The sequence below is a fragment of the Sciurus vulgaris genome, assembly GCF_902686455.1.
Source record: "Sciurus vulgaris genome assembly, chromosome: 16".
NCBI lineage: Eukaryota > Metazoa > Chordata > Mammalia > Rodentia > Sciuridae > Sciurus > Sciurus vulgaris.
The window spans coordinates 15,637,811-15,662,554 of NC_136477.1; the positions used below are offsets into that span (position 1 = coordinate 15,637,811).

Sequence of the window (24,744 nt, forward strand, 5' to 3'; positions counted from 1 at the left end):
AAATCATATCTGTGTGTGCATACATAGTGGGCGTCATGGGTGCTCTCCTGACCTTGTGGTCCCACAGTGCTAGCACCTGTAGCACCTGAGGTGGTGCCTGTTTCCTCCTCAGCTCCAGGGGTCATGGTGTCCAGGCTTTGTCGAGGTTAGTTTTTGGTCTCCAGGAAGTGGCAGCGGAAGGCAGGGTGAGTCTGTGCTGTGCTGGCCAGACTCCGCGCCCGCCCAGGTCTTGACACTCAGGTTGCCCTTGACTATTGCCTGGGCCGAGACTGGGGTCTTTTCTGAGTGTGGTGTGTCCAGTCGCTTTTGGCCTGCACATTAATCCTTTTAATTGCAGATACTTTTTCTTGTACTTTTTCTTCCTTCCTTAATGTTCATACATTAACACACATGTTTTCTCTTCCCCATGGAATAGATGGAAATACGACACATATTTCCAAGTATATGCCAGCTCGTCCCTGCCTCATCTGTTAAGAGATTCTGTCTCTGCCACTCTTGTGTGATGGCTCCTCCATCACAAGGCAGTGCTTTTTACATGTGGGCCCACTGAAGACTGTGTTTCTTCCCTGTACTCTATTTTTAGTCTCTGTGATAATAGTAGCTGTATTAGGTGAACTGTCACTTTCTAATTCCAAAGATTGTTAAATGTTGTTGCACATCGATCATTTTTTTCTTTTTTTGGTACTGGGGGTTGAACCCAGGGGTGCTCAACCACTGAGCTACATCCCCAGCCCTTTCTTAATATTTTATTTAGAGACAGGGTCTCATTAAGTTGCTTAGTGCCTTGCTTTTGCTGAGGCTGGCTTTGAACTTGCCATCCTCCTCTCTCAGTCTTACGAGCCACTGGGATTACAGGTGTGCACCACCGGGATTACAGGTGTGCACCATTGCACCTGGCACATTGCACATTTATTATACCCATCAGAGTGTGGAAAGTAGTATGTATTTTTTTTTTTCACTAGTCAAGGTGTGTTTGGGGAATATTATTGATATACATGAAAGGTGACATCTTGGTAACATTAGCTCTTTCTAAGATCATGTGCCATCATTCCCCTTATTTAATTGCCCTTTGACATCATCCAGCAAAAACTAATGTTTTTGCATTGCTGTAGTGTAATATTCTTCATGAGTGTTACTTAGTATCCAGTGAAGTTTGTAAGAAACCAGTGCGGGCTTCCAAATGTAGTCTCTCAGTGCAGTCAGTAAGGGTGCCCTCAGTTCCCTAAAAAACAAGATGTGACTAGAAGTATTAAATTGTATCTGTCTGTCCAACTCACAAAAGTTTCCTCATCCAGAACGTATTTGGGGTGGGACTGATGAGGTAGGCTGATGAGTGTGTCAGAATCTGGCAAACTTTCAGGGAGACCACAGTAGTTAAATTAAGAGCATATTGTTAGCATATTCTGTTCGGGAACACTGAGCCCCTCTTTCCAGTTCCACTAGCAGGCCCATTCCATTAGCAGTTCCCAGATACTGGCAAAGGTCAGACTTTGTTTAGGTATTTCTAAGAACATGGAGTTTCAGGACTGCTGGTATTAACTCTTGTGCAGAGTAAGTAGTAGGACTTTGTTATGGGAAGTATCACAGAACCACAGTATAGTCAGAAGTTGGGAAGATCCAGGAGCAAACTGTGTTCCTCCTTAACTGTTTTGTCAACATATAGTTCCAGACCAGCATCGGAATTGCTGTGTGAGAGAATGTGAGTGTGGATGGGAGTGTGAGTGTGGAGTGAGCCTTTGGAGAACACAGCATCATGCCAACTTTTTATGCCTTCCTCTTGGAAATGTATGTGGGATGTTTTAGAGTCAGTGACCTTTATGGATGTGGCTGTGAATTTCACCCTGGAGGAATGGGCTTTGCTGGATCCTTCCCAGAAGAAACTCCACAGACATGAGATGCTGGAAACCTTCAGGAACCTGGCTTCTGTAGGTAAGGATGACTTTCATCCTTGACTTAGTCAATTGAAGAACAAGTATTTTTTGCTCATCAGGATTGTGTCATGATACAGAAGATGGAAAGGGAGCATTTGGGTGAATATACCAGGGATGGTCACATTATACTGTGAACCTACCTAGGAGTTTAATGAATTTTTTATAATATTGTAATCATTCATATTGATTTTCTGGGTCTTCATTTTAGGAAAAGAAAGAGAAGACCAGAACATTAAAAATATGAACAAAAATCCCAGGAGAAATCTCAGGTAATTTGCACTCACAAGAGAAGGCAATACCCCTTCTGCATCTTGGAGTCAGAGGAAACTTTAAAAACAAGCAAACAGTACTATTAACTCCAACTTCAAACTGATTTGATCTCAGAAAATTTTCTCATGGTTAGCATCCATAATTGGAAAATCAGAAATGAGAAATTTCCCAGTATTGGGAACATCTGGAGCACTGACATGCTGTCACATGTGACACTTTCAGATGCTTCCCTATGACACAAGCTTTGTCCTGTGCACAGAATCACCAACAGCGCTGTGAGATACTGCCTACAAGGTTTGGGGATAAGGCATTTATGATACAAAAGTAAACATTGTATTCTGACTGAGTCTCATCCTCAGGCTAATTCATCATGTGTACGCAAACATTTCAGAATCCAGATGCTTTTGAACCCAAGCATGTAACATCAGGAAAACTCATTGCATTTAAATGTGGTTTAGATATTCACTGTATGCTAAATTGTTTACTTTGAAACAGTATTGGGATACTCTGTGACAGTATCACTGAATGAAAATATCTGTCCTTGAGCCGTTCTGCAGAACCTTCAATCCATTCAGGTTCACAAATTCTTACAGGGCATAAACCCCATACTTCTTGTGTTAAGTCATTAAGAGACAAAAATCTTAGTAATTTGTTTCTCATTTTTCCCCCCAGCAGTCAAGTGTTAGGGAAACTCTGAACCTGAAGAAGGTAGTCAACATAAAGAATGTGGAAGTAGAAATCTTCAGGTGGACTCCAGATCCTATTGTGAACAAAAAAATTCTTCCTTGAATAAAACCAAGTGAAAGCTATGCGTGTGGCGATCCTTCTTGATCATTCATCTCTAAATGTGCCCTCAGGTGCTCATACCAGGCAGGAACCACGTATCAGGAATATGGAAAGAGTTCACATACATGCCTAAATGTAGGGAAAACCTTCATTTATTCTCAATGCAGCATCAAAAGACTCACACTGAAAAGAGGCACCAGGAACATGAGCAGGGTGGGAAAAACTTAACTTGTCCCAGTTCCATTCAGATACACAAAGGAGTTCTCACTGGAATCAGATCCTTCGTGTGTATGCAGTGTGGAATAGGCATTAGCTGTTCTCATCACGTTAAAATACATGAATAGACTTGGGAGAAAACCTGTGTATATTGTACACCTCATGGGAAGCCCACTGTGATTCCACTTCCTTCAGAAGACTTGGAAGAATTCACAGTGAAATGAAAGCCTGTGTCTGCAAGCTGTGTGGAAAAGCCTTCAGTTATTCCAATTACCTAAAAAAATGTGGAAGAAGCTCACCTTGCAAAGAAACCCTGTGTCTGCAAGCCATGTGGGAAAGTCTTTATTTCCCCTCTTCCCTCTGAAAACATGAAAGAACTCACTGTGGAGACAGACCCTCCAAATGTAAGCAATGCGAAAAAGGCTTTAGTTGCTCTTGTAACATTAAAATACATGAAAGAACTCACATTGTGTGTGAGCTGTGTGGGAAAGCCTTCCTTCAGTTCACTTCATTTCACAGACATGAAAGAACTCACACTGCAGAGTAACCCTGAATAAAGACTGTGGAACAACTTCCTTATCACATGACCTTCTAGCAAACATGCAAATACACAGTGGCGAGAACTTGAATCATGATAAAACAGATGGAAATGCCTGTAGTCATCTTGGCTCAGCATATGCATTTAAAAGAACTCATTACGGAGAGAAACCCAGAATAGATGTGCAGAAGTCTTCAGCTGGCCCACATGTTAAAATGCACATTGGATGAGAATCACATGTGAAAAACAGAAGAAAGTTGCCATTTGTAACAAACAGTTTAAAAGTCTGAAAATTCCTCAAGTAGTGGAATACTATAAATGTAATTAATATTAAGACCTTGAACTGAAATGATCTGAGAATGCTTGAAAAAAATGTACTACCTAAAAGAAATATATTAAAAATTATAAATATATTGTATTCATCTGTGGCTTATGCTTAAAGGAGAGCTCTTCACTATATACTTCTTCTTTTTGTTTGTTTGTTTGGTACCAGGGATTGAACCTAGAGGTGCTTTATCACTGAGCCACATTCCTGGCCCTTTTTTATTTTTTATTTTGAGACAGGGTCTTGCTAAGTTGCTTAGGGCCTCACTAAGTTGCTGAGGCTAGCTTTGAACTTGTGATTCTCCTGCCTCAGCCTCCCAAGCTGCTAGGATTATAGGCATGCACTTCCATGCCCAGCATTCTAATTTTCTCATTTTTAAAATTCTATTTCTAATTTATTTGTAATTTTTATATTTCTAATTTTTATTTTTTAAAATAAGGCTTGAGTTGACATAGTTCTCCAAGTCTTGTTTAGGCAATAGTATGTGAGTTTAATAGGCAGTATCTTTTTTTTTTTTTTTTTTTTTATCAAACCAGCTAATAAGTTTTTCCTTCTTACATTTTGAGCCATGTTGGACCTATAGGCAAATTGAAGTACTTTTGTAATAGCCAGTAGGGCTGATTTGTGTGCAGTTTTAAATAACTGGTTATTGGGGCACTAAAAAGTGAGTTTTTGCTGATCAATCATTGGGATTTTCCTACTGACTCCAGATTCTTGCCTTTAATTTACATCTACTTACACATACATACATACATACATTCATACAGATATACACTCTGTCTTTTTAGAGAAAAAATGACATGTTTACGTGAGTTTAATATTTTTCACTTTTCAATGTGTATTTTTTTCAAACAAGATTTCTGTACAGGTTTATTTTAGAAAGCTTGCCAACTTTTAGAAAGTTTATTTTTAGAAAGTTTTAAATAACTTTTATATTAACAAATTTTGTCTTATTTATTTTCTCAAATTTTATGGGTTAAATTCAAAATAGAGTGATAATAATCATTGAATTCTAGGTTTTATTACAGATATACTAATGAGAATAATGTAATTCTTTTTGGGAGAATAATAATTTGCAAAGAATTCAAAATTAGAGTTCCCCCTCATCAAATTGCAGATATCTTCTGCAAAAACTGTTCTTAGCTCATAGGCTAAGCAAAATTAGATGACCAGATTTGGCCTGCAGACTTAGTTTTCATGATTAACAGACTTTTCCCTCTGGCAGTGCTAGAGATGTAACCACAGGCCTTGCATAGTCTAAGCCAGCTCTGTATCCCTGAGCTTCTTGCTAAATTGACCAGGCCATTCTCCCGCCTCAGCCTCCACAATAGCAGTGATTAAAGGCAGGTATCACCATGACTTGCTTAATAAGAGACGTTTTACTGGAAGATTTCAAAAGCAGAAGAGAGCAAAACCCAGAAATTATGGACATTGAAACTTAACATTTCTTGACGTACATTTATATATTTCTTTATTTCACATTTAATTTTACTTGATCTTCTCCTTGGCTTGCCAAAGGCATGCATTTACTTGAAGATGGATTAGAATTATTTAGCAGAAATCTAAAAAGAAATAACCTATATTTAGTTATTGACTCCCAGGATAAATCTTTTTAGTGTCTTGTAAGACCAGAGTATTGAAGTCAAGCATAACTAAGAGATTTAAAACCTTGTAAAACTGCCAAATCCCTATTTACATTATATATCAAGAGCCATGTTTTTTGTTTTGGCTGTGGTGGGGATTGAACCCAGGGCCTTGAGCAAGCACTCTACCAACTGAGCTATGTCCCTAGCCCAAGAGTCATGTTTGAATGACCTCTCCTTTTTGGTTTCACTAAGCCAAAAGAAGAGCGTTCAGGATGTCTTTTCTCTCTCTTTCCACTTTTTTTCTTTGAAAATTTATATTTTGCATCTTTTAAATCTTTTATCTGATACACAAAACATAAATGATGTGCATAGGAATGGGGGAATATAGCATTTGATATGTGTATAAATTGTATAATGTTGAAATGAGGTCAGACATATTTCCTCAAACATTTTTCATTTCTTCATGTTGACATCTTTCAAAATCCTTACTTCTAAAGCTTCTTGAATGTGCAGAACATAATTGTTCTCTGTGCTCATTACACAGTAGAGTAGTGACCCAGGCTTTCTCCTCTCTAACTGTGACTTAGGACCCATTGGTCTACCTTCCCCATACCCCCACCCACTGTCCGCAGCCTTCGGTCACCGCCACTCTAGTCTCAACTTCTGTGAGATCAATGTTTTTAGATTCTACATGAGTGAATTTGGTATTTGAGTTGTTTGCTGAGTTATTTCACTTTGCAAAATGGTCTGCATTTCCATCCATGTTGTCAAAAATGACTCCATTTCTTTTTTCATTGTTATGTTACAGTACTGGGGACAGAACCCAGGGATACTCTGCCACCGAGCTTCATCCCCCACCCCCTTTTTAATTTTTAAAAAATTTTGAGACAGGGTCTCTCTGTGTTGCCTAGACCAGCTTTGAACTTGCAGTCCTTCTGCCCCAGCCTTCCCAGTGGGTCACAGGGTTCACATGATCTAAGATAGCAGTTTTTAGTGTTTTACTCACATACCAAAAAGGAAACTATTTGAGGTGGTAGATATGTGTAATTATTTCACAGTCTGTACATATATCAACATGTTGTATTGCACACTTTAAATATATCCAATTTTAGTTGACAATTATATCTCAATAAAGTTGGAAGAGAATTTAAAAAAAAAATCAAAGTAACTCATGACTGTATAGTGTGTGCTGTACCTGGCCAGGGTATCTATCACTCTTCCCTTTAATTCATTCCTTTTTTTAAGTAGTGTATTTTTGCATTTTCTTTTATTTTCTGAAGATGTTGAAATATTTTAATCAAATTTACACTTTATTCTTAGGGATTTTAAAGGGAATTTCATGTAGGATATGACTTGGAGAAGAATTGGTATTATTGCTGTCAGGTTACCCCATCTGTTGTGGTTTGAATGTGAGGTGTCCCCCAAAAGCTCACGTGTGAGACAATGCAAGAAGGTTCAGAGGAGAAGTTATTGGGTTGTGAGGAGTCTTGACCCAATCAGTGAATCAATCTCCTGATAGGAATTAACTGGTAACTGAAGAGGTAGGGTGTGTGTGGCTGGAGGAGGTGGGAATTGGGTGTGGTTTGGGGGTATATATTTCTATCTGGCAATGGAAACCTCTCTCTCTGCTCTATGATCACCATGTGAGCTGCTTCCCTCCACCATGATGTTCTGCCTCACCTCAAGCCCTGAGGAGTGGAGCCAGCCATCTATGGATTGAGACCTCTGAAACTGTGAGCCCCCAAATAAACTTTTCCTCCCCTGAAATTGTTCTAGTCAGATCTTTTAGTCACAGCAGCAAAATAGGTGACTAAAACGCCATCTATGATGAAAAGTTGTTCTCTGTGTGTTCACAAAATCTGTGTTTTGGGGTTCTTAAAATTTTTATCTTTGTAGATATTATGTACTTTGAGTTAATTTCTACCCAGTTTTCTGGTTTTTTCAAAGTATGATATAAAGAACCTGTGGGTCGCTGAGTCACTGTGCATCCTGAAGGTCTTAGCCTTTCAATTACATGTGAAAAGGTCATATCGTTATGTGCGCCATGCTGTGTATTGACATTGACTGAATGAAGACCCAAGACATGTCTGAGATTTCACCTGTTGCCCGTACCTGTGATTATATAATTCAGAGTTAGAGAAAATATACCTGGGCATGTACATTATTTAGGTTGAATTAAAAATTCAAATATTATTTCTGGCTATCTCACTGCTACCATAGCAATATCCAAACAAATAATATTTAAGCCACTGTCTTTGTCCATTCTTATCACCATAACCAAAATAGCGCAGGGTGTATGGCTTACATGCAACATTTATTTCTTGCAGTTCTGGATGCTAGGAAATCCCAGGTCAAGGCACCAACAGATTAAATGTCTGGTGAGGGCCATGGTTTTTTAAATGGCACCTTCCAGCTGTGTCCTCACACGACAAAGTGGTGATCAAACTGCCTTACCTCTTTTATAAAGGCACAGATCTCACTCTTTTTTGGGAAATTTAAGTATGTCAGAAGTTGTCATTTGATGAAACTCCCCAACTCATTACCCAGCTCCCACACAATCTTTAACGAAAAACGTTAACCTTCTTGGAGAAGCAAGAAGAAACCAAAAGAGAAAGCAATCACATTCCAAATCTGCATGCTCTTTTAAGAATGAATTATTGTGTACATTGGACTATAAAGTAATTTGTGGAAGGGTTTTCTTCATCATGTCTTACAAAATTTCACCCCCACTCTAGAAATGGTTCATATTCAACCACTAGGTTCAGAACTGCGCACATGCAGAAAATAATCTAAATAGGCATCAAGTAGTTAGGGCCCTGGGCTAAGCTCTCAGAAAGGACAAAAATCACGTCCTACCGTAGGCAGGTTCTCTAGTTGTTCAGGCTGGTGGCCGCTAGGCCAAAAGCAGCTCTCCTGGCACGAAAAAGGAAACTCCAACTCCCCAAAGCCCCACTCAGAGGTGGGGAAAGGGTTACCATCTCCTTGGGGATTAGGTTTCAACACATGAGTTTGGGGACAAATCAAACATTCATGACGTATTCTCTCTGAGTATGTATTTATGTTGAGCAGTTCCGTGGACTGGATATGACCGTGTGTTTCCCAAATGACCATGTGTTGAACTTGAACCCCACTGTGAAATCCAAAGTGGATGGAAACAGCCCCAATGAGGTATTTGGGGTGTGAACCTTTGGAGGTGCTCAGAAATACACATTGTGCCATGACAGAGCCCCATGGTCGGACACTATTGGCTTTGTATCAAGAGAAGGGAAGACAAAAGAAAATACTCAGGTGCACCCCATACATTGCCCTGTGATGCCTGGCAGCACCTTGGGACTCTGTCAGTGAGAAAGCCACCACCATATCTGGCCCACTGGCATTAAAACTCCAGAATCATGAGCCAAAATAAGCTTCTTTTCTTTAAAACCCACCCTGTCCCTGATGTTCTGATGTTAATTAGAAAAAATGACTGCCTGCAAGCAGTCCACTGGATTCAACTCTTCCCAGAATCTTGGGAGCAGAAAGCAATCATAACAGCAAAAATGACTATTTCTAATTTCTCACAGAATTTGAAAGAGGGTGAGTCCTAGGAGCAGACTTGTGTCTGAGGTAAGAGTTCAATGTCAGAATAGGGTCAGTGGGAGGACTGGAGATAGAGGAGAGCGGAGAGAGGGATTGTTCTACAAAAGCAGCTACTCAGAGAGGTTGTACCAGGGCCCAGAAAAGGAAATACTTTGTGGTTGCATCTGGTAGAACTTGGGACTCTGCTGAGCCAGAAAGGAGAAAAGGAAGTGAGAAGAGATGATCCTGATGCTAGTAATGGTGGGTGCTTTAGGGGAAGAGGGTGAAGAATGCCAAAAGCATTCCGAGGAGCTCTGGGGAAAGAGGCTAAGTGTTCAAAATAACTTCTTAAGTTGATCTCATAGAAGCCAGGAATGGAATATTGCTTACCAGATGCTGGGAAGAGCAGGAGGGAGGGAAGAAACGGGGAAAGGTCGGTCTATGAGTACTAATTTACAGTTCATAGGACTAATTCTGGTGTCTGTCACACATTTTGGCAACTAAAGGCATTTGTTATGTGTGTTTCAAAAAAAAAATGTGAAAGACAGAATTTTGAATAGTATCACCACTAAGAAATGGTATATGTTTGAGCACATAGATACACTTACTAATTTCAACATTATTCAGTGTCCACATGTATCAGAACAACATTCTACCTGATAACTGTGGACAATTATGATAAATCAACTTTTAAAAGTGAAATACAGTTTTGTTTTTTAAATTCCCACAAAAAGACCATCATACAGCTTCTTCATCCTCCAATGAATCCTGTGATGTTGTTATGAACCCCATGTTGGTGTGAACAGGCCCTGTCTCCACAGTCACCTCCCATACCAGGCTGCTATGAAACCCTTTCCATTGAGGCTTCTGCACCCGTCAGTTTCTTCTGCCCCAAATCCAATACCGCCATCTTGTCATTACCCAACATCACCTAGCACCTGTAGTGCAGTTCTGTCCTCACTGAACTCTGCTCCTCTGCCAAACCCAGAAGATCTCAGTAGACCTGGTCCTCGGTGTGTGTGTTGAAGGTGAGAAGTACTCCTCTAGCAGGATGTCAGGGCCCTGGCCCGCCCCCAGTGCTCTGTAATCACACACTGAGGAACCCTTCAGTGAGGTCTTACATGCAGGAGATTTTAAAAATATTTGATTCTTGAATCATCACAAGGATGGCAAGAGTCGCGGTTCTGTTTGACCTGAAAGTTCCAGCAGAAGCAAGTGAGGCTCCCTAGATCAACGATATGCCAGGTTCACCCAGCTGGAACTGTGCTGAAATTCTGATGTGTGTCTCCAGCCAGGGCACTGGATCTCCATGGTGGGCTGTCCCCTCTTCCTGGGCAATTTAATTTTCTTCATTTATCACATCTCCCTAGTGGGTTTCTGTGCCTCGTGCTCTTCAGGTCTCACTCTCAGGATAGCTGGTTTCTCAGACATCTTTTATAGAATTGATGATTTTCTTATTCCAACAAAGAACATGAGTGTCTTAGTCCATCTTCTGTGGCTCTAGCAGAATTCCCAACACAAGGTAACTTTTAAAGAATGCAGATTTATTCATTATGGTGCTTGAGGTATAGTTTCAGAGCATGACACCAAAATGCTGTGAGACCTTCGTGTTGCCTGACTCATGGTGGAAGGACAAGTGAGCTTTTCCCTACTTCAGGAGGAAAACAGCAACAGAAGGCCATTACCTGGGGATGACTCTCAGTCCCATGATCAGATCTTTGTTCCCTTCCTATTCATCTCTTAAAGGTCCCACCTTCTCAACCTGGTCACATTAGGGATTTAGTTTCCAGCCCGTAAAGTTTGGGAGACACATGCAAACTTGGAATGGTACTGATTTGAGATTGGTAACCTGGTCAGGAGAGAATCCACAGCAGGTGGGTGTCCTCACCATGGATCTCCCTGCCCTGAGACACAGCAGCCCTCAAAGTGCCAGCCAGGCTCTCTTTATTGGTTTGGGGTGAGTGACGAATGAGATCCTAACTTCTGGCATTGCTCAGTTTATTTACTTAAAACAAATGTTTCTCACAATATCCAAAAACCTGACCAACATTCAGTACTATGATTAAATAGTCAATAAAAAGATTACAGGCAGACTGTGAGCAGAGCTTTGCACATTATCAAGTTAGGTTCTTGAATGAAGAGCCTTTTATAGACTCAAGTGACGTGTGCAGCTTTGTGGGCAGTGCATACAATATAATATCTGCCAACTTTTTTTATTTGCATCATGTAGAGCAAAGTTTGTCATAATAAATATAAAACCTAAGTGAATGTAGTAAAATGTCAGTGCAATGGAAAAAATGAGCAAAGGATATTAATAGGTAGTTCATAGGACAAGAACTATAAAAAAAAACAATATATGTAAACATTCACCCCTAATGAAATACAAATAAAAACAAAGGTTTCTTTTGTAAAATAATTCCTTTTAAAATCCATTTTCAAAACTGTTTTTGTAAGAGTTGGTGTCTTGCTAGGTTGCACAGGCTGGCCCCAAGCTCCTGAATTCCAGCAAATGTCTTGACTCAGCTTCCAGAGCGTGGGGGATTACAAGTGCACACCTAGGGCTTTCCTCTGCAAGTCTTTTTTAACTTGTAAATACACAAAACTAAAAATGTTTGATACTATCTTAGCATGATTTAGTCACCTTTTCATCACAGTGACCAGAATACCCAAGAATGACACGGGTTAGGGAGTTTACTGTGGCTCACAGTTTCAGAGATTTGGTCCATGGTGGACCATATCCATTGCTCTGGGCCCAAGATAAGGCAGAACATCATGGAGGAGGGGCGTAGCAGAGGCAGGGACAGGAAAAATACCAGCTGGAGTACAAGATGGGGAAATGAATCACCGCGTACCTGTCTATGATGTATTCAATTACCATGGCAACTCCCAGCACTGAGGGCTTAGCATCATGTCAGCTCTCACGACATCTGCATTTTAATTTGGGAGCAATACAGTAACTGACGGAAACTGTTCTAATTAGGTGCATATAAAGTAATCAATGAAAACAAACAGGCCAAGGTCTCCACTGAGGTCTGTGGGGAAGGGAGCAAGGTATAGCTCAGCCTTTAAGACAAGACTCACTCAGGCATTAGGATCTCAAGCTACTCCCACCTTCACTTTCCATGAATCTCAGTCTTCCAGTTACTTCTGTGCAGCTTGCTCAATTCTTTGGGCAATGATTAAAAGGTCTTACAAGAAAAATACAAAGTGAAATCAAAAAGAGCAAATACATTTTGAGTTTGCATGGTAGCTTTGAACCAAGAAAATGATTTCAATAATGTATCCTTTTTTTTTTTTTTTGTACCAGGGATTGAACCCAGCAGTGCTTAACCACTGACCAACATCCCCAGCCCTTTCTTAAAAATATTTTATCTAGAGACAGAGTCTCACTGAGTTGCTTAGAGTATCACTAAGTTGCTGAGGCTGGCTTTGAACTCATGATACTCCTGCCTCAGCCTCCTGAGCTGCTGGGATTACAGGCATGCACCACCGCACCCATCTCAATAATGAATCTTTGGCATCTATTTAGCCTCCACAAGGCCCATAATTCTTTTTTATTTTTACAAACACATTTTGATTCATTGTACACAAATGGGGTACTTTTCATTTCTATGGTTGTACACAATGTATATTCACACCAATCATGTAATCATACATATACATAGGGTAATACTGTTTCATTCTACTGTTTTTCCACTCCCACCCCCTCTCACCCCTTTTTCCTCTACACCATTCAAACTTCCTTCATTCTTCTCTTCCCTCCACCTCCCGCCATCGTTATATATTGTCATGCACTTATCAGAGAAAATATTTGACCTTCGGATTTTGGGACTTGGCCTATTTCACTTAGTATGGTATTTTCCAGTTTCATCCATTTACCAGCAAATGCCATAATTTTATTCTTCTTTATGGCTGAGTAATATTCCATTGTGTATATATACCACCGTTTCTTTATCCATTCATCAATTGAAGGGCATCTAGGTTGGTTCCACAATCTAGCTATTGTGAATTGAGTAGCTATTAACATTGATGTGGTTGCATCACTATAGTATGCTGATTTTAAATCCTTTGGGTATAAACCAAGGAGCTGGATAGCTGGATCAAATGGTGGGTCCATTCCAAGCTTTCTGAGGAATCTCCACACTGCTTTCCACAGTGGCTGTACCAATTTGCAACTCCACCAGCAATGTATGAGAGTGCCTTTTTCTCCACATCCATGCCAACACTTATTATTGCTTGTGTTCTTGATAATAGCCATTCTAATTGGAGTTAGTTGAAATCTTAGGGTGGTTTTAATTTGCATTTCTCTAATTACTAGGATTGATGAGCACTTTTTCATATATTTGTTGATCACCTCTATATCATCTTCTGTGAAGTGTCTGCCCATTTCCTTAGCCTATTTATTGATTGGGTTCTTTGTATTTTGGGTGAAAAGTTTAAGTTCTTTATAAACTTTGAAGATGAGTGTTTTGTCTGAAGTGTGTGTGGAAAAGATTTTCTCCCACTCTGTAGACTCTCTTTTAACATTATTGATTGTTTCCTGTGCTGAGAAAAAACTTTTTAGTTTGAATCTATCCCATTTATTGATTCTTGCTTTTATTTCTTGCACTATGGGGGTCTTGTTAAGAAAGTCTGGTTCTAAGCCAACATAATGGAGATTCAGGCCTGCTTTTTCTTCTATTTGGTGAAGGGTCTCAAGTCTAATTACTAGATCCTTGATCCATTTTGAGTTGAGTTTTGTACAGGGTGAGAGTTAGGGTTTTACTTTCATTTTACTGCATATGGATTTCCAGTTTTGCCAGCACCATTTGTTGAAGAGGCTATCTTTTCTCCATTGTAAGTTTTTTGTGCCTTTGTCTAGTATGAGGTTACTGTACTCATGTGGGTATGTCTCCATGTCTTCTATCCTGTACCATTGATCTACCTGTCTATTTTGGTGCCAATACCATGCCATTTGTTGTCAGGATCTTAAGCCCCCTTGCTCTTCTCGACCAATGACAAGGGAAGGGAGCAGTCCCCAACAAGGCCAGACCAGGATAGGTAGGGCTGACTGACTGCCCGCACCCAGCCCTACGGGCGGAGGACAATCAGACGTGTCAGGGAGACCAGTCACAGCAGGAACTCATTTATTGAAGAAGTCACACAGCTTTTATGTAGGGTGGAGGCTAGGTGGGAACCAATCACCTTAAAAATCAGCAAGGTGGGGGGGGGGTTCACGCAGGTGACAGTCCGATAGGACTATATGGCAAGCACGAGCTGATCACGTTTTCGGAACTATTGTTAACCAATCCCTGACAGTGGTCCGATTTATCGTCATTAACTTTTGAAACCGCCTTTGAGGCCTTGATCTTGCTCACTCACCAGGAAGTAAGGAGTCAGCCTGAGTTAACATGTCATTAGTCCCAACAGTTTGTTACTATTACCCTATAGTAGAGTTTAAGGTCTGGTATAGTGATACCTCCTGCATCGCTCTTCCTGCCCAGGATTGCTTTGGATATTCTGGGTCTTTTGTTCTTCTAGATGAACTTCATGATTGCTTTTTCTGTTTCTATGAGAAATGTCATAGGAATTTTAATTGGAATTGCATTAAATCTGTATTGTGCCTTTGGAAGTATGGCCATTTTGATAATATTAATTCTAAGGCCCATAAATTTATCAACCTAATCACATATGAAATCCTTCACAAGTTTTACATTTCTTTTTTAAAATTTTTTAAATTTTATGTACCAGGGATTAAATTCAGGGGCACTTGACACTCAGCCCCATCCCCAGCCCTATTTTGTATTTTATTTAGAGACAGGGCCTCACTTTTGCTGACGCTGGCTTTGAACTCGAGATCCTCCTGCCTCAGCCTCCCTAGCCACTGGGATTTATAGGCATGCACCACTGCACCCAGCCAAAGACATTTTTATTCCTCCTCAATCTCAAGGCCTTTTATGATTTCTTGCCTTATTTTTTCTCTGTAATCATTCATTTGATTTAAGGAGTTTTGTTGTTTAGCTTGTCAAGGTGATTAATTACATTAATTGATTTTTAAATGTTGTGCCATCCTTACATACTTACGATAATTCCCACTTGGTTTTGAGGTATATTCTGTTCATACATTGGTAGATCTAATTTGCTACTATTTTTGAGTTTTGTTTCAACCTTAATTCATAAGAAATATTTGTAGTTTTCATGATGGTTTAATGCATTTGGACTTCATCCTTCCTGGTTTTGACAGTTATTTGTTCAGTTTCTTTTACTATATATAATCTTAACATCTCTCCTTGTGTGTGTTTTTTTAGATTGTTTCTTTCTAGAAATTGGTTGGTTTCATCTAAGTTACTCAATTTATGGGCATGGAAATATTCATAACATTCTTGGATGGTTGTGTGTGTGTGTGTGTATGTGTGTTTACTATTGGGGAATTAAACCCAGCGCCTCAAAGATGCTTGGACAAACATCATACCACTGAGAAACATCCCCAACCCTTCTTTTATTTTGAGACAGGGTCTTGCTAAGTTCCTAAGAGTGGCCCCAACTCCAGACCCTCCTGTCTCAGACTCCTGAGTAACTAGGGTTAGAAGTGTATGTCTCCATCCCAAGCTTGGGTAATTCTTTTGATGTCCATGGGATTAGTAGGGATGGCATCTCTTTCCCTATAGATGTTAGGAACTTGTGTGTTCTCTTTTGTTTTATTTAGCTTGGCTTAATGTTTTTTTTTTTAATCAATTTTGATGATCTTTTCAAAGAACCTCTTTTGGTGGTATTGTTTGCCTCTATTGATTTCAGTTTATAATTTCATCAATACCTTCTGTAGTTATTTTTCTCTGCCTTATTGAAGATTATCTTATTCTGTCTCTGTGATGTGAAATGTTAGATAATTGAGTCCAGAGTTCCTTCTTTTCTGGTATATGAATTTACTGCATTAGATTTCTCCATAAACCCTGCCTTTTCTGCATCCCAGAAGTGATCTTAAGATTGCATGTTCATTTTCATTTATTTTGAAATACTTAAATTTTTTTGAGACTTCTCCTTTGACAATTGTGTCATTTTAAAATAATTTGAAACTTAAGACTTTCTGACCTATATACATTGCCAAAAGGCTAGAGTTAATCTATATATTAATTCATTTACATTTAAATATGGACATATTTGACCTAATGAGTACCATATTGCCACTGTTTTCTATTTGTTTCAGTTTTCTGGGTTTTCATTTAAACTTCTCTTGTTTTTCTGCATTCTCATTTAATCGGACATTTTATGTGTCAATTTTTCTCCTTCATTAGGAAATCAATTATAAGTATTTGCTTTCCAAATACTTTTAATGATATTCCAGTTATCAAAATCCAATTGACAATCTAAATGCACTTCCAAATAACACCGTGTGGTTTCATGCACAGTACAGGTGCTCAGTATGTTCCCATCTCCTACTTCCTATCCCATGTCATCCATTTCACCTATCAGCAGCTATAACTGCCTATTGCATTACTTTTTTATGGTGATTTCTCCTTTAATATACAGGATTGTTTCCAACTCATCAGGACTGGTATAATTCCTTAGTAATAATTCAACACAGAACAACTAGGCAACCCTTCCTTAAGTATATAGGCAGAGCAGTGGTGAGTGACTGCCCTTTCCCAGGGTTAACTGATCTGCAATGAGTTGCTATCTTTGGAAGATATGTAAGTGCCAGCAGAAAGGGACGTGTGCGTCTTCACCCTGAAGAATCACAGAATGGAGGCTGCAGTTGCCTAGTTCACTCTCATCCAGCCCACTCGGTTCCGCGCCCTCTGGTGTCAGGGAGTTCCTTGAGTTTTCTCACTTCCACCCAGGCAGGGGGGCTTGTGTCCAACTGGGGGTTCTCCCTCCACTGGGCGGGTGTCCATGCCTGGATGGACATGACAGCACCACGTGGACCGGCTGGTGTCTTTGCAGGGGGCTCAGTCCCTCGAAGCGAGAGCTCACCGCCACGCAGAAATGTGTCTCGCCACCAGGAGGGACCGCGTGGCTGCCCTCTAGTTGCGCAGCTCCGGCACCTCGGGGCCCAGTGCCTGCTCCAACTTCGTGTGAACGGCCGCCTCGGCCCCACCGCCGGTTCCAGATCCCGCACTACCGCGGGTCAGAGGTGGGTGGCCACGGAGACCAGGCACGGGAACCGATGCCCACTCAGCATCCGTGCCTCTGGGCTCTGTGTGACGTGTTGGTACCGGCAGTGGAGGAACAGGGCGAGTAGAGGCCAGCGTGCAAGGCACCTTCATTACTTAAGGGGATTTGGAAGGAATGTCTAGAGGCTGCAAAAATCAGTTGTGTTCCATTCCGTGCTTTTGGTTGAGCTGGTGGTCCTGTCCCCACTGAGCCCCAGGGTGGGCCGGGTCTACCTGCAGCCCAGCCTCCGCTATCGCAGCTCCAGTCCAGAACTCTAGGACATTATTGATCACATCAGTCCAAAGAAACGTTTATCTGTTAATTCAGGTAGGAGTAGAGAAGGTAACAGTTTTATTGTTTTTTCACTTAATTTTTTTTCCTGACACTTTATTGTTGTTTTTGTTTTCCTTTTGGATGCTAGGGATTGAACCTAGGGGTGTCTTACTTTTAGGGCAGTTCGGGGCGACTGGATGGGCGCAGTGGCATCAAGTGGCCTGTGCATGTGCAGAGAAACAACCTAGCCTGCACATGTCCGAAGGAGCAACCAATCAGGCGCTGACAAACGACCCCCTAATGGTGCCTTGCGATCACCTGACGCTCCCAGCCAATCCCAGGAGGACACGGAGTCCTCAAGCTTCCCCTCCCTCACCCAGGGTTATAAAAAAGGCAGCCTGGGGGGGGCATATGCCACTTCTCACCGAGCACCCTGGGGGATCTAGGAACCTTGTCTGAGAGCTGTGCCAATAAAGGTGTTTTTTTTTTTTTTTTTTTTTTTTTGTTTTTTTGTTTTGTTTTGTTTTGTTCTTTCTTATCTGACCTGCCTGTTCTCTGGTTACCATTGTCTGATCCCTTACCCCTGTCTGATCTTACACTTACTACTGTACTATATCTCCAGTCCTTATTTTTTGAGCAAGAATCTTGCAGAATGGATGAGACTGATGAGTGTCTAGGATTACATGCCCCAATTCTAACACCGTTTCATTGTGTGATCAGCACTTCTCTCTCCAGCAAAGTACTTTCAACAAGATATGCAAAGCAGATACTCTTGACACATTCTCTGAATTTAATTCTACTTTCTTTACCTTCATTGGGCTGCCTAATTTCAATCTTTTTAAAAAAAATTTAGATGTTGATAGACATTTATTTTATTCATTTATTTATATGTGGTGCTGAGAATCGAACCCAGGGCCTCACACATGCCAGGCAAGCGCTCCACCACTTTCAATCTTACCTTCACCTTAGTTTATTCTGTCTGGTGCTTGCTATTATCTGCCATTGAATACCAATAGTGATGATTTTAAGGGACTTCACCTCACACTCTCATAATTTCTGTATTAGCCTTTTGATAATGTCTATAGTGGATCTCTTTATATATGGTGTTTTATCTTAAGTATGCTCTGGTCTGTTTTCAAGCATGCATTCATTCAGTTTTACTCTGTATACTAACCCTTTTCTGTTTGTTTTTGTGGTGCTGGGGATTGAAGCCAGGGTCTTGTGCTGGGTTTGCACTCTACCGTTGAGCTGCTCTACCATTAATCAATTTTCTGTTTACAAGTGGGCACCTTCCGTACTTTTTCCTTTCCCATGATCTATTTGTTAATTTTTCTGTTAATAGTACAGTGTTGTGAATAGTGTGGTTTCAAGGTCTTTTATGTGTTTTGTCAAATCATTACTTTTTGTTCCAGAGATTTCAAACATTTATTGTGCCTGCCAGATTTGGTAAACTAGTTTTTAGCTGTCTAAGAAAAGGTGTGCTTTGGGCATTCTACAATTTTGTAGTTGTATGTGCAAGAGGTGACAACTTGATGAGAGTGAATTTTGGGGGGAGGAGTACCTGGGGATCAAACCCAGGGGTGCTCTACCCTGAACTACATTCCTACCCCTTTTTATTTTGAGATAGATTCATTCTAAATTGATAAGGCTGCCCTTGAACTTTTGATCTTCCTACCTCAGCTGGAATTACAGACATCCACCACCATATCTGGTAGCCGCTGAACTCATCTGTTATGGTTTAAATAGGAAGTGTCCCCCAAAAAGCCTCACATGTGAGACAATGCAAGAAAGTTTAGAGGTGAAATGATTGGTTTATGAGCGCCTTAACCGAATCGATGTATTGATCCACTTGGATGGATTAGCTGGGTGGTAGCCATAGGCAGTAGGATGTGCTGGAGGAGTTGGGTCACAAAGGGGGCATGCCTTAGTGCATATATTTTGTCCCTGGTGAGCAGAGCCCTCTCTGCCTTTTTGTTGCCATGTCCTGAGCTGCCTTCTTCTGCCACACCCGTGTAGCATGATATCTGCGTCACCCCAGGCACAGAGCAATGGAGTTGGCCATCTCTGAACTGAGACCTCTGATACCAGGAACCCCAAATAAACTTTTCCTCCTCTAAAATTATTTTTGTCAGGTCTTTTGGTCCCAGAGGTGAAAAAGTTGACTGGACACCATCCTTCCACTTATTTTTCTTTTGTCCTTTTATATACGCCAGTAAAAACTGTACTAATGTTTTTCTATTAGTATCCTGGCTTATCCTTCATTAGTCCTGTTCAGTATTTAATTCCAGTTGATCTATAATAAACCATATACACACTTCCAAATGTTCTTTTCATGCAATGACAACAAATGCACTGAATTTCCCAAGTAATAAGTTGTGATGGAGATGTTCAATATTAGCTGCAGACCATCTCTAGATTTGTCATCCACAGTGTATTTGGAGGGGAAGATAAGGTAGATTCTTTCTGATGAACATGTTATAAAATTTCAAACATTCATAGGGGCAATTGGAGTTAAACAAGTAACATATTTTTGGAATACCAAGACCTTCTTTGCAATTCGGATAGTGAGGTCTATCCCAATAGCATTTCCCAAATACCAGCAAGGGTCAAAGTTTGTTCTTAAGTGTCTCTAGGAATGTGCGGTCTCAGGACAGTTGCTGTTAACTCTTATGCACACTAAGTAGCAGTGCTTTGTTATGAGAGGGGCTACAAACCTATACATAGAGAAACTGGAGTTACCCAGTAACACACGGGGGTTCTGGTCTGCTGTTGCTTTACCTGCTAGCTCCAGAGCAGCACCATAATTGCTATTGAAAGGATCTGAGTGTGATGGAGTGCAAGTGCATGACAACCAAGTGGTGGCACAGTGAGTGAACATAGTACCGTGTGAAATTCTTATGAAATGAGTCTGGATCTCTAGTGCCATGAGTCTTACCCTTCCTCCTGGAAATATATGTGGGATGTTTTAGGAGTCAGTGACGTTTGAGGATGTGGCTGTCGCTTTCACCCTGGAGGAGTGGGCTTTACTGGATCCTTCCCAGAAAAAACTCTACAGAGATGTGATGCAAGAAAACTACAGGAACCTGGCCTCTATAGGTAAGTGTGACATTCCCTCTCGTAGTCAGTCAGGTAACAATTTTTACTTGCTTGTCAATACTGTTCTATGATTTGGAGTATGGAAAGGGAACATTTTGGTGAATAGACTAGCCTGGTCACACTATGCCATGAATCTAGCAAGAATCTATTATTTTTTTCTACAGTGTTGTATTTAGTTATAATGACTTGTTTTGGTCTGCATTTTAGAAAAACGATGGAAAACTCTAACCACTGATGATCACTACAAAAGTTCCAGGAGAAATACAAGGTAATTTGCACTCACAAGAGAAAGCAAAATACATCATGAACCTTAGAGGAACAGAAAATGTTAAAAACAAGGAGATGTACAAATATGCTTAGCTTCAAATTGACTTAACCTCAGTTTTCTCCAAAAGTGCATACAGATTGAGCATCCATAATTGGAAATTCTGAGATGCAAAATGTTCCAATACAGACATCATCTGTAGCACCGACATGATGCCACAGTAGCATGCTCCCAGTTTATAGTACACAGACTGTTTTCCATACACAAAATTATCAAAAATGTTATTATGAAATTACCTTTAGGTTTTGGGTATAAAATATTATGTTATGTTTAGATTGGGACCCATCTTGATATCTTATTATGCATATGTAAATACTACAAAAGGCAAAATGCATTTGGTCCCAAGCAAATTTTGCATAAGGAATACTCAACTGTATTTAAATGAGGGGAAATATCTTGAATAGATATTCATTCAATTTAGCAAAATACTGTGAACCACTGGTGAGGAACCTAATATCCCTATCACTGTTTTGATAGTAGCAGTTCTTCAGCCATCCTGCAGTGTATTCAGCCCATTCATGGTCAACAATTGTTTCAGAGTATAAGACTTCTGGAATATCATAAATGAACTCTTAGTAATGTGCTTCTCATTTTTTGTAGTAGGAAAGTGGTACAGAGACTCTATAAAGATGACAGCTGGTGTTGTGACTTCTTCAACCAGACTCTAGATCCTGTTGTGAACAAGGAAACACCTCCAAGTGAAAGTTTAGGATGCGGAGAAGTCATTGGTGGTTCACCCCTACTAGCACCCCTGCCAGCTCACACTGGATACAAAGCGTATGCATGCCAGGAACATAGAGAGAATTCATATAAAGGTAAGGAATATCCCAAAGCTTCCAGTTATCCCCAGTGCTTTCAGAAGAGTGAAAGGATTCACACTGGAAAGAAGGACCATGAATGTAAGCAACTTGGAAAAGTCTTAAGTTGTCCCAGTACCCTTCAACTACGTGAAAGAACTCACACTGGAGAGAAACCCTATGTATGTAAGCAATGTGGGAAAGCCTATTATAATTCCAGTTCCTTCAGAAAACATGGAATAACTCACACTGAAAGGAAAGCCTATTCATGTAAGCAATGTGGAAAAGCCTTTAGTAATTCTGGTTACATTCAGATGCACGAAAGAACCCACACTGGAGAGAAACCCTATGCATGTAAACAATGTGGGAAAGCCTTTACTTTTCTCAATTCCCTTCAAAGACATGAAAGGACTCACACTGGGGATAAACCCTACATATGTAAGTATTGTGGAAGAGGCTTTAGTTCTTCCTGTTACATCAAAATACATGAAAGAACTCACAGTGGAGAGAAACCTTATATATGTAAACAATGTGGGAAAGCCTACTATGATCCCAGGTCCTTCAGAAAACACGAAAGAACTCACAGTGAAAAGAAAGCCTGTGTATGTAAGCAGTGTGGAAAAGCCTTTAGTTCTTCCAGCCACATTCAAAAACATGAAAAAATTCACTCTGGAGAGAATGCCTATGTATGTAAGCAATGTGGGAAAGCCTTTACTTTTTCCAGTTCCCTTCAAAGACATGAAAGAATACACAACACAGACAAACCCTATACATGTAAGCAGTGTGGAAAAGGCTTCCATTCTTCATGTTACTTTAAGATACATGAAAGATCACACAGCAGAGTCAAACACTATGTATGTAAGCAATGTGAAAAAGTCTACTATGATCCCTGGTCCTTCAGAAGACATGAAAAAACTCACATCGAAAGGAAAGCCTATGTATGTAAGCAATGTGGAAAGGCCTTCAGTTCTTCCAGTTACATTCATATACATGAAAAAACTCACACTGGAGAGAACCCCTATGTATGTAAGCAATGTGGGAAAACTTTTAGTCATTCCAGTTCCCTTCAAATACACGAAAGAACTCACACTGGAGAGAAGCCTTATGTATGTGAGCAGTGTGGGAAAGCCTTCAGTGAATCCAGTTCCTTTCACAGACATAAAAGAACTCACACAAGAGAGAAACCCTATGCGTGTAAACAATGTGGGAAAGCCTTCAGTCAATCCAGTTATGTTCTCATACATGAAAGAACTCACACTGGAGAGAAACCTTATGAATGTAAGCAATGTGGGAAAGCCTTCAGTTCTTCCAGTTACATTCGAATACATGAAAAAACTCACACCGGAGAGAAGCCCTATCTATGTAAGCAATGTGGAAAAGCCTTCAGTTATTTCAGTTCCCTTAAAATACATGAAAGAACTCACAGTGGAGAGAAGCCCTATGTATGTAAGTATTGTGGAAAAGCCTTCAGTCGATCCAGTCATGTTCTCAGACATCAACGAACTCACACTGGAGAAACCCCTATGTAGGCAATGAATGTGTGAAAACCTTCACTCAATGCAGTCACATTCTAGTATGTGAAAGAAGTCAAACTGGAGAGTAACCCTAAATAAAGAAGTAGAAAGACTTCATTATCACATGGACATTCTAGCAAATGTGAGAATCCAGAGATGGGAACTTGTATTGGTGGGAAGCATGTGGGAATGCCTGTAGTCATCTTGGCTTACTGTACACATACATATTCATTGTATAGTGAATATGGAGAGAAACCTGGAATAGAAGACATGTACAGAAACTTTCAGTTTGTCCACATGTAAGAACAGTGGACCAAAATGCCGTGAACAGGAAAAATACAAGGAATTTATCAGTTGTAACAAATAGTTTGAACACCTTCCTCCTGTAGTGGAATTCTGTAAATGTCATTAATATAAAAAATTACATGCCTGTTAAATTGTCTAAAATGCTCTAAAAAATATACTACCGGAAGGAAATGTGATAAAATTATCAATGTACTGTGTTCATCAATGACTCATTCTGAAAGTAGATATTTGCACTATGTATTTCTAATTTTTACTTTTGAAAATAAAGCTCATAGTCACATACTTCTGCAAGTTTTGTTTAGGCAATAGTGTATTGAGTTTGACAGGTAGTGCCCTTTTTAATTAAATCAAGTAATGAGTGTTTTCTCCTTTCACTTTGGCCATGTTGGATCCATAGGCAAATTGAAGTATATTTCAGGTATGCCAGTAAGATTTACTTTTATGTAGTTTTAAAATACTTGTGGTTAATGGTCCATTAAAATATGATTTTTTTTTTTGTGAGTTGGCATTTTCCTACTGGCTTCTTGTGACAGGTTTTTACCCTTTTACTTATGTGTATGCACACACACACACACACACACACACACACACTTTTCATTCTTGGGAACAATTGACATTTTTTACATGGATTTTACATTTTTCACTTTGATATGTAGTTTGTTCAAACAATATTTCTATATGTGTTTTTTGAAAGAGTTTGCCAAGTATTTTTTCATTTTTCTATTTTTGCAAAATCTAAAAATTTACAATATAATAATAATTAAGAACTAATTTATGGAATATATCTGCTCATTAGAAAAAAAGCAATTCTTTTCCATAGGAATAACAATTCACTTAACTGGAAATTCAAACTTAGCATTCCCCACCATCATATAAATTGCAAATATCATCTATATAAACCATCCTTAGCTCAAGGACCATACAAAATCAGATTGTCAGAGCTGGCCTCAGACCTTAGTATGATGACTAAGAAATTTTTATTGGAGCCGTGGAGAGTTACAAATTAAAAGAAAGCAAAGAACACCAGCAATAAATATTGTAACAACATTTTTTCCTAAATAAATGCATGTGCTTCTTTATTTCACATGTCATT

General features: G+C 39.9%; 2 protein-coding genes across 2 annotated transcripts in view; both read left to right on the forward strand.

Moving 5' to 3' along the window:
• LOC306646922 (uncharacterized protein) overlaps positions 1–24,744 on the forward strand; it is a 123,631-nt gene that overhangs the window by 11,671 nt on the left and 87,216 nt on the right. The window lies entirely within an intron of this gene.
• Positions 9,242–23,933, forward strand: LOC306646923 (uncharacterized protein). The gene is made up of 4 exons (XM_079115789.1): positions 9,242–9,258; positions 20,583–20,709; positions 20,917–20,977; positions 21,635–23,933. Exons 2-4 carry the CDS (start codon positions 20,676–20,678, stop codon positions 23,358–23,360), a joined length of 1,821 nt encoding a protein of 606 aa, XP_078971915.1. The 5' UTR covers positions 9,242–9,258; positions 20,583–20,675; the 3' UTR covers positions 23,361–23,933.

Coding starts and splice junctions, on each gene's coding strand:
- LOC306646923 (XM_079115789.1), top strand. CDS start 20,676: ATGCAAGAAAACTACAGGAACCTGGCCTCTATAG. Junction 20,710..20,916: donor CAGGAACCTGGCCTCTATAG/GTAAGTGTGACA, acceptor TCTGCATTTTAG/AAAAACGATGGAAAACTCTA. Junction 20,978..21,634: donor AGTTCCAGGAGAAATACAAG/GTAATTTGCACT, acceptor CATTTTTTGTAG/TAGGAAAGTGGTACAGAGAC.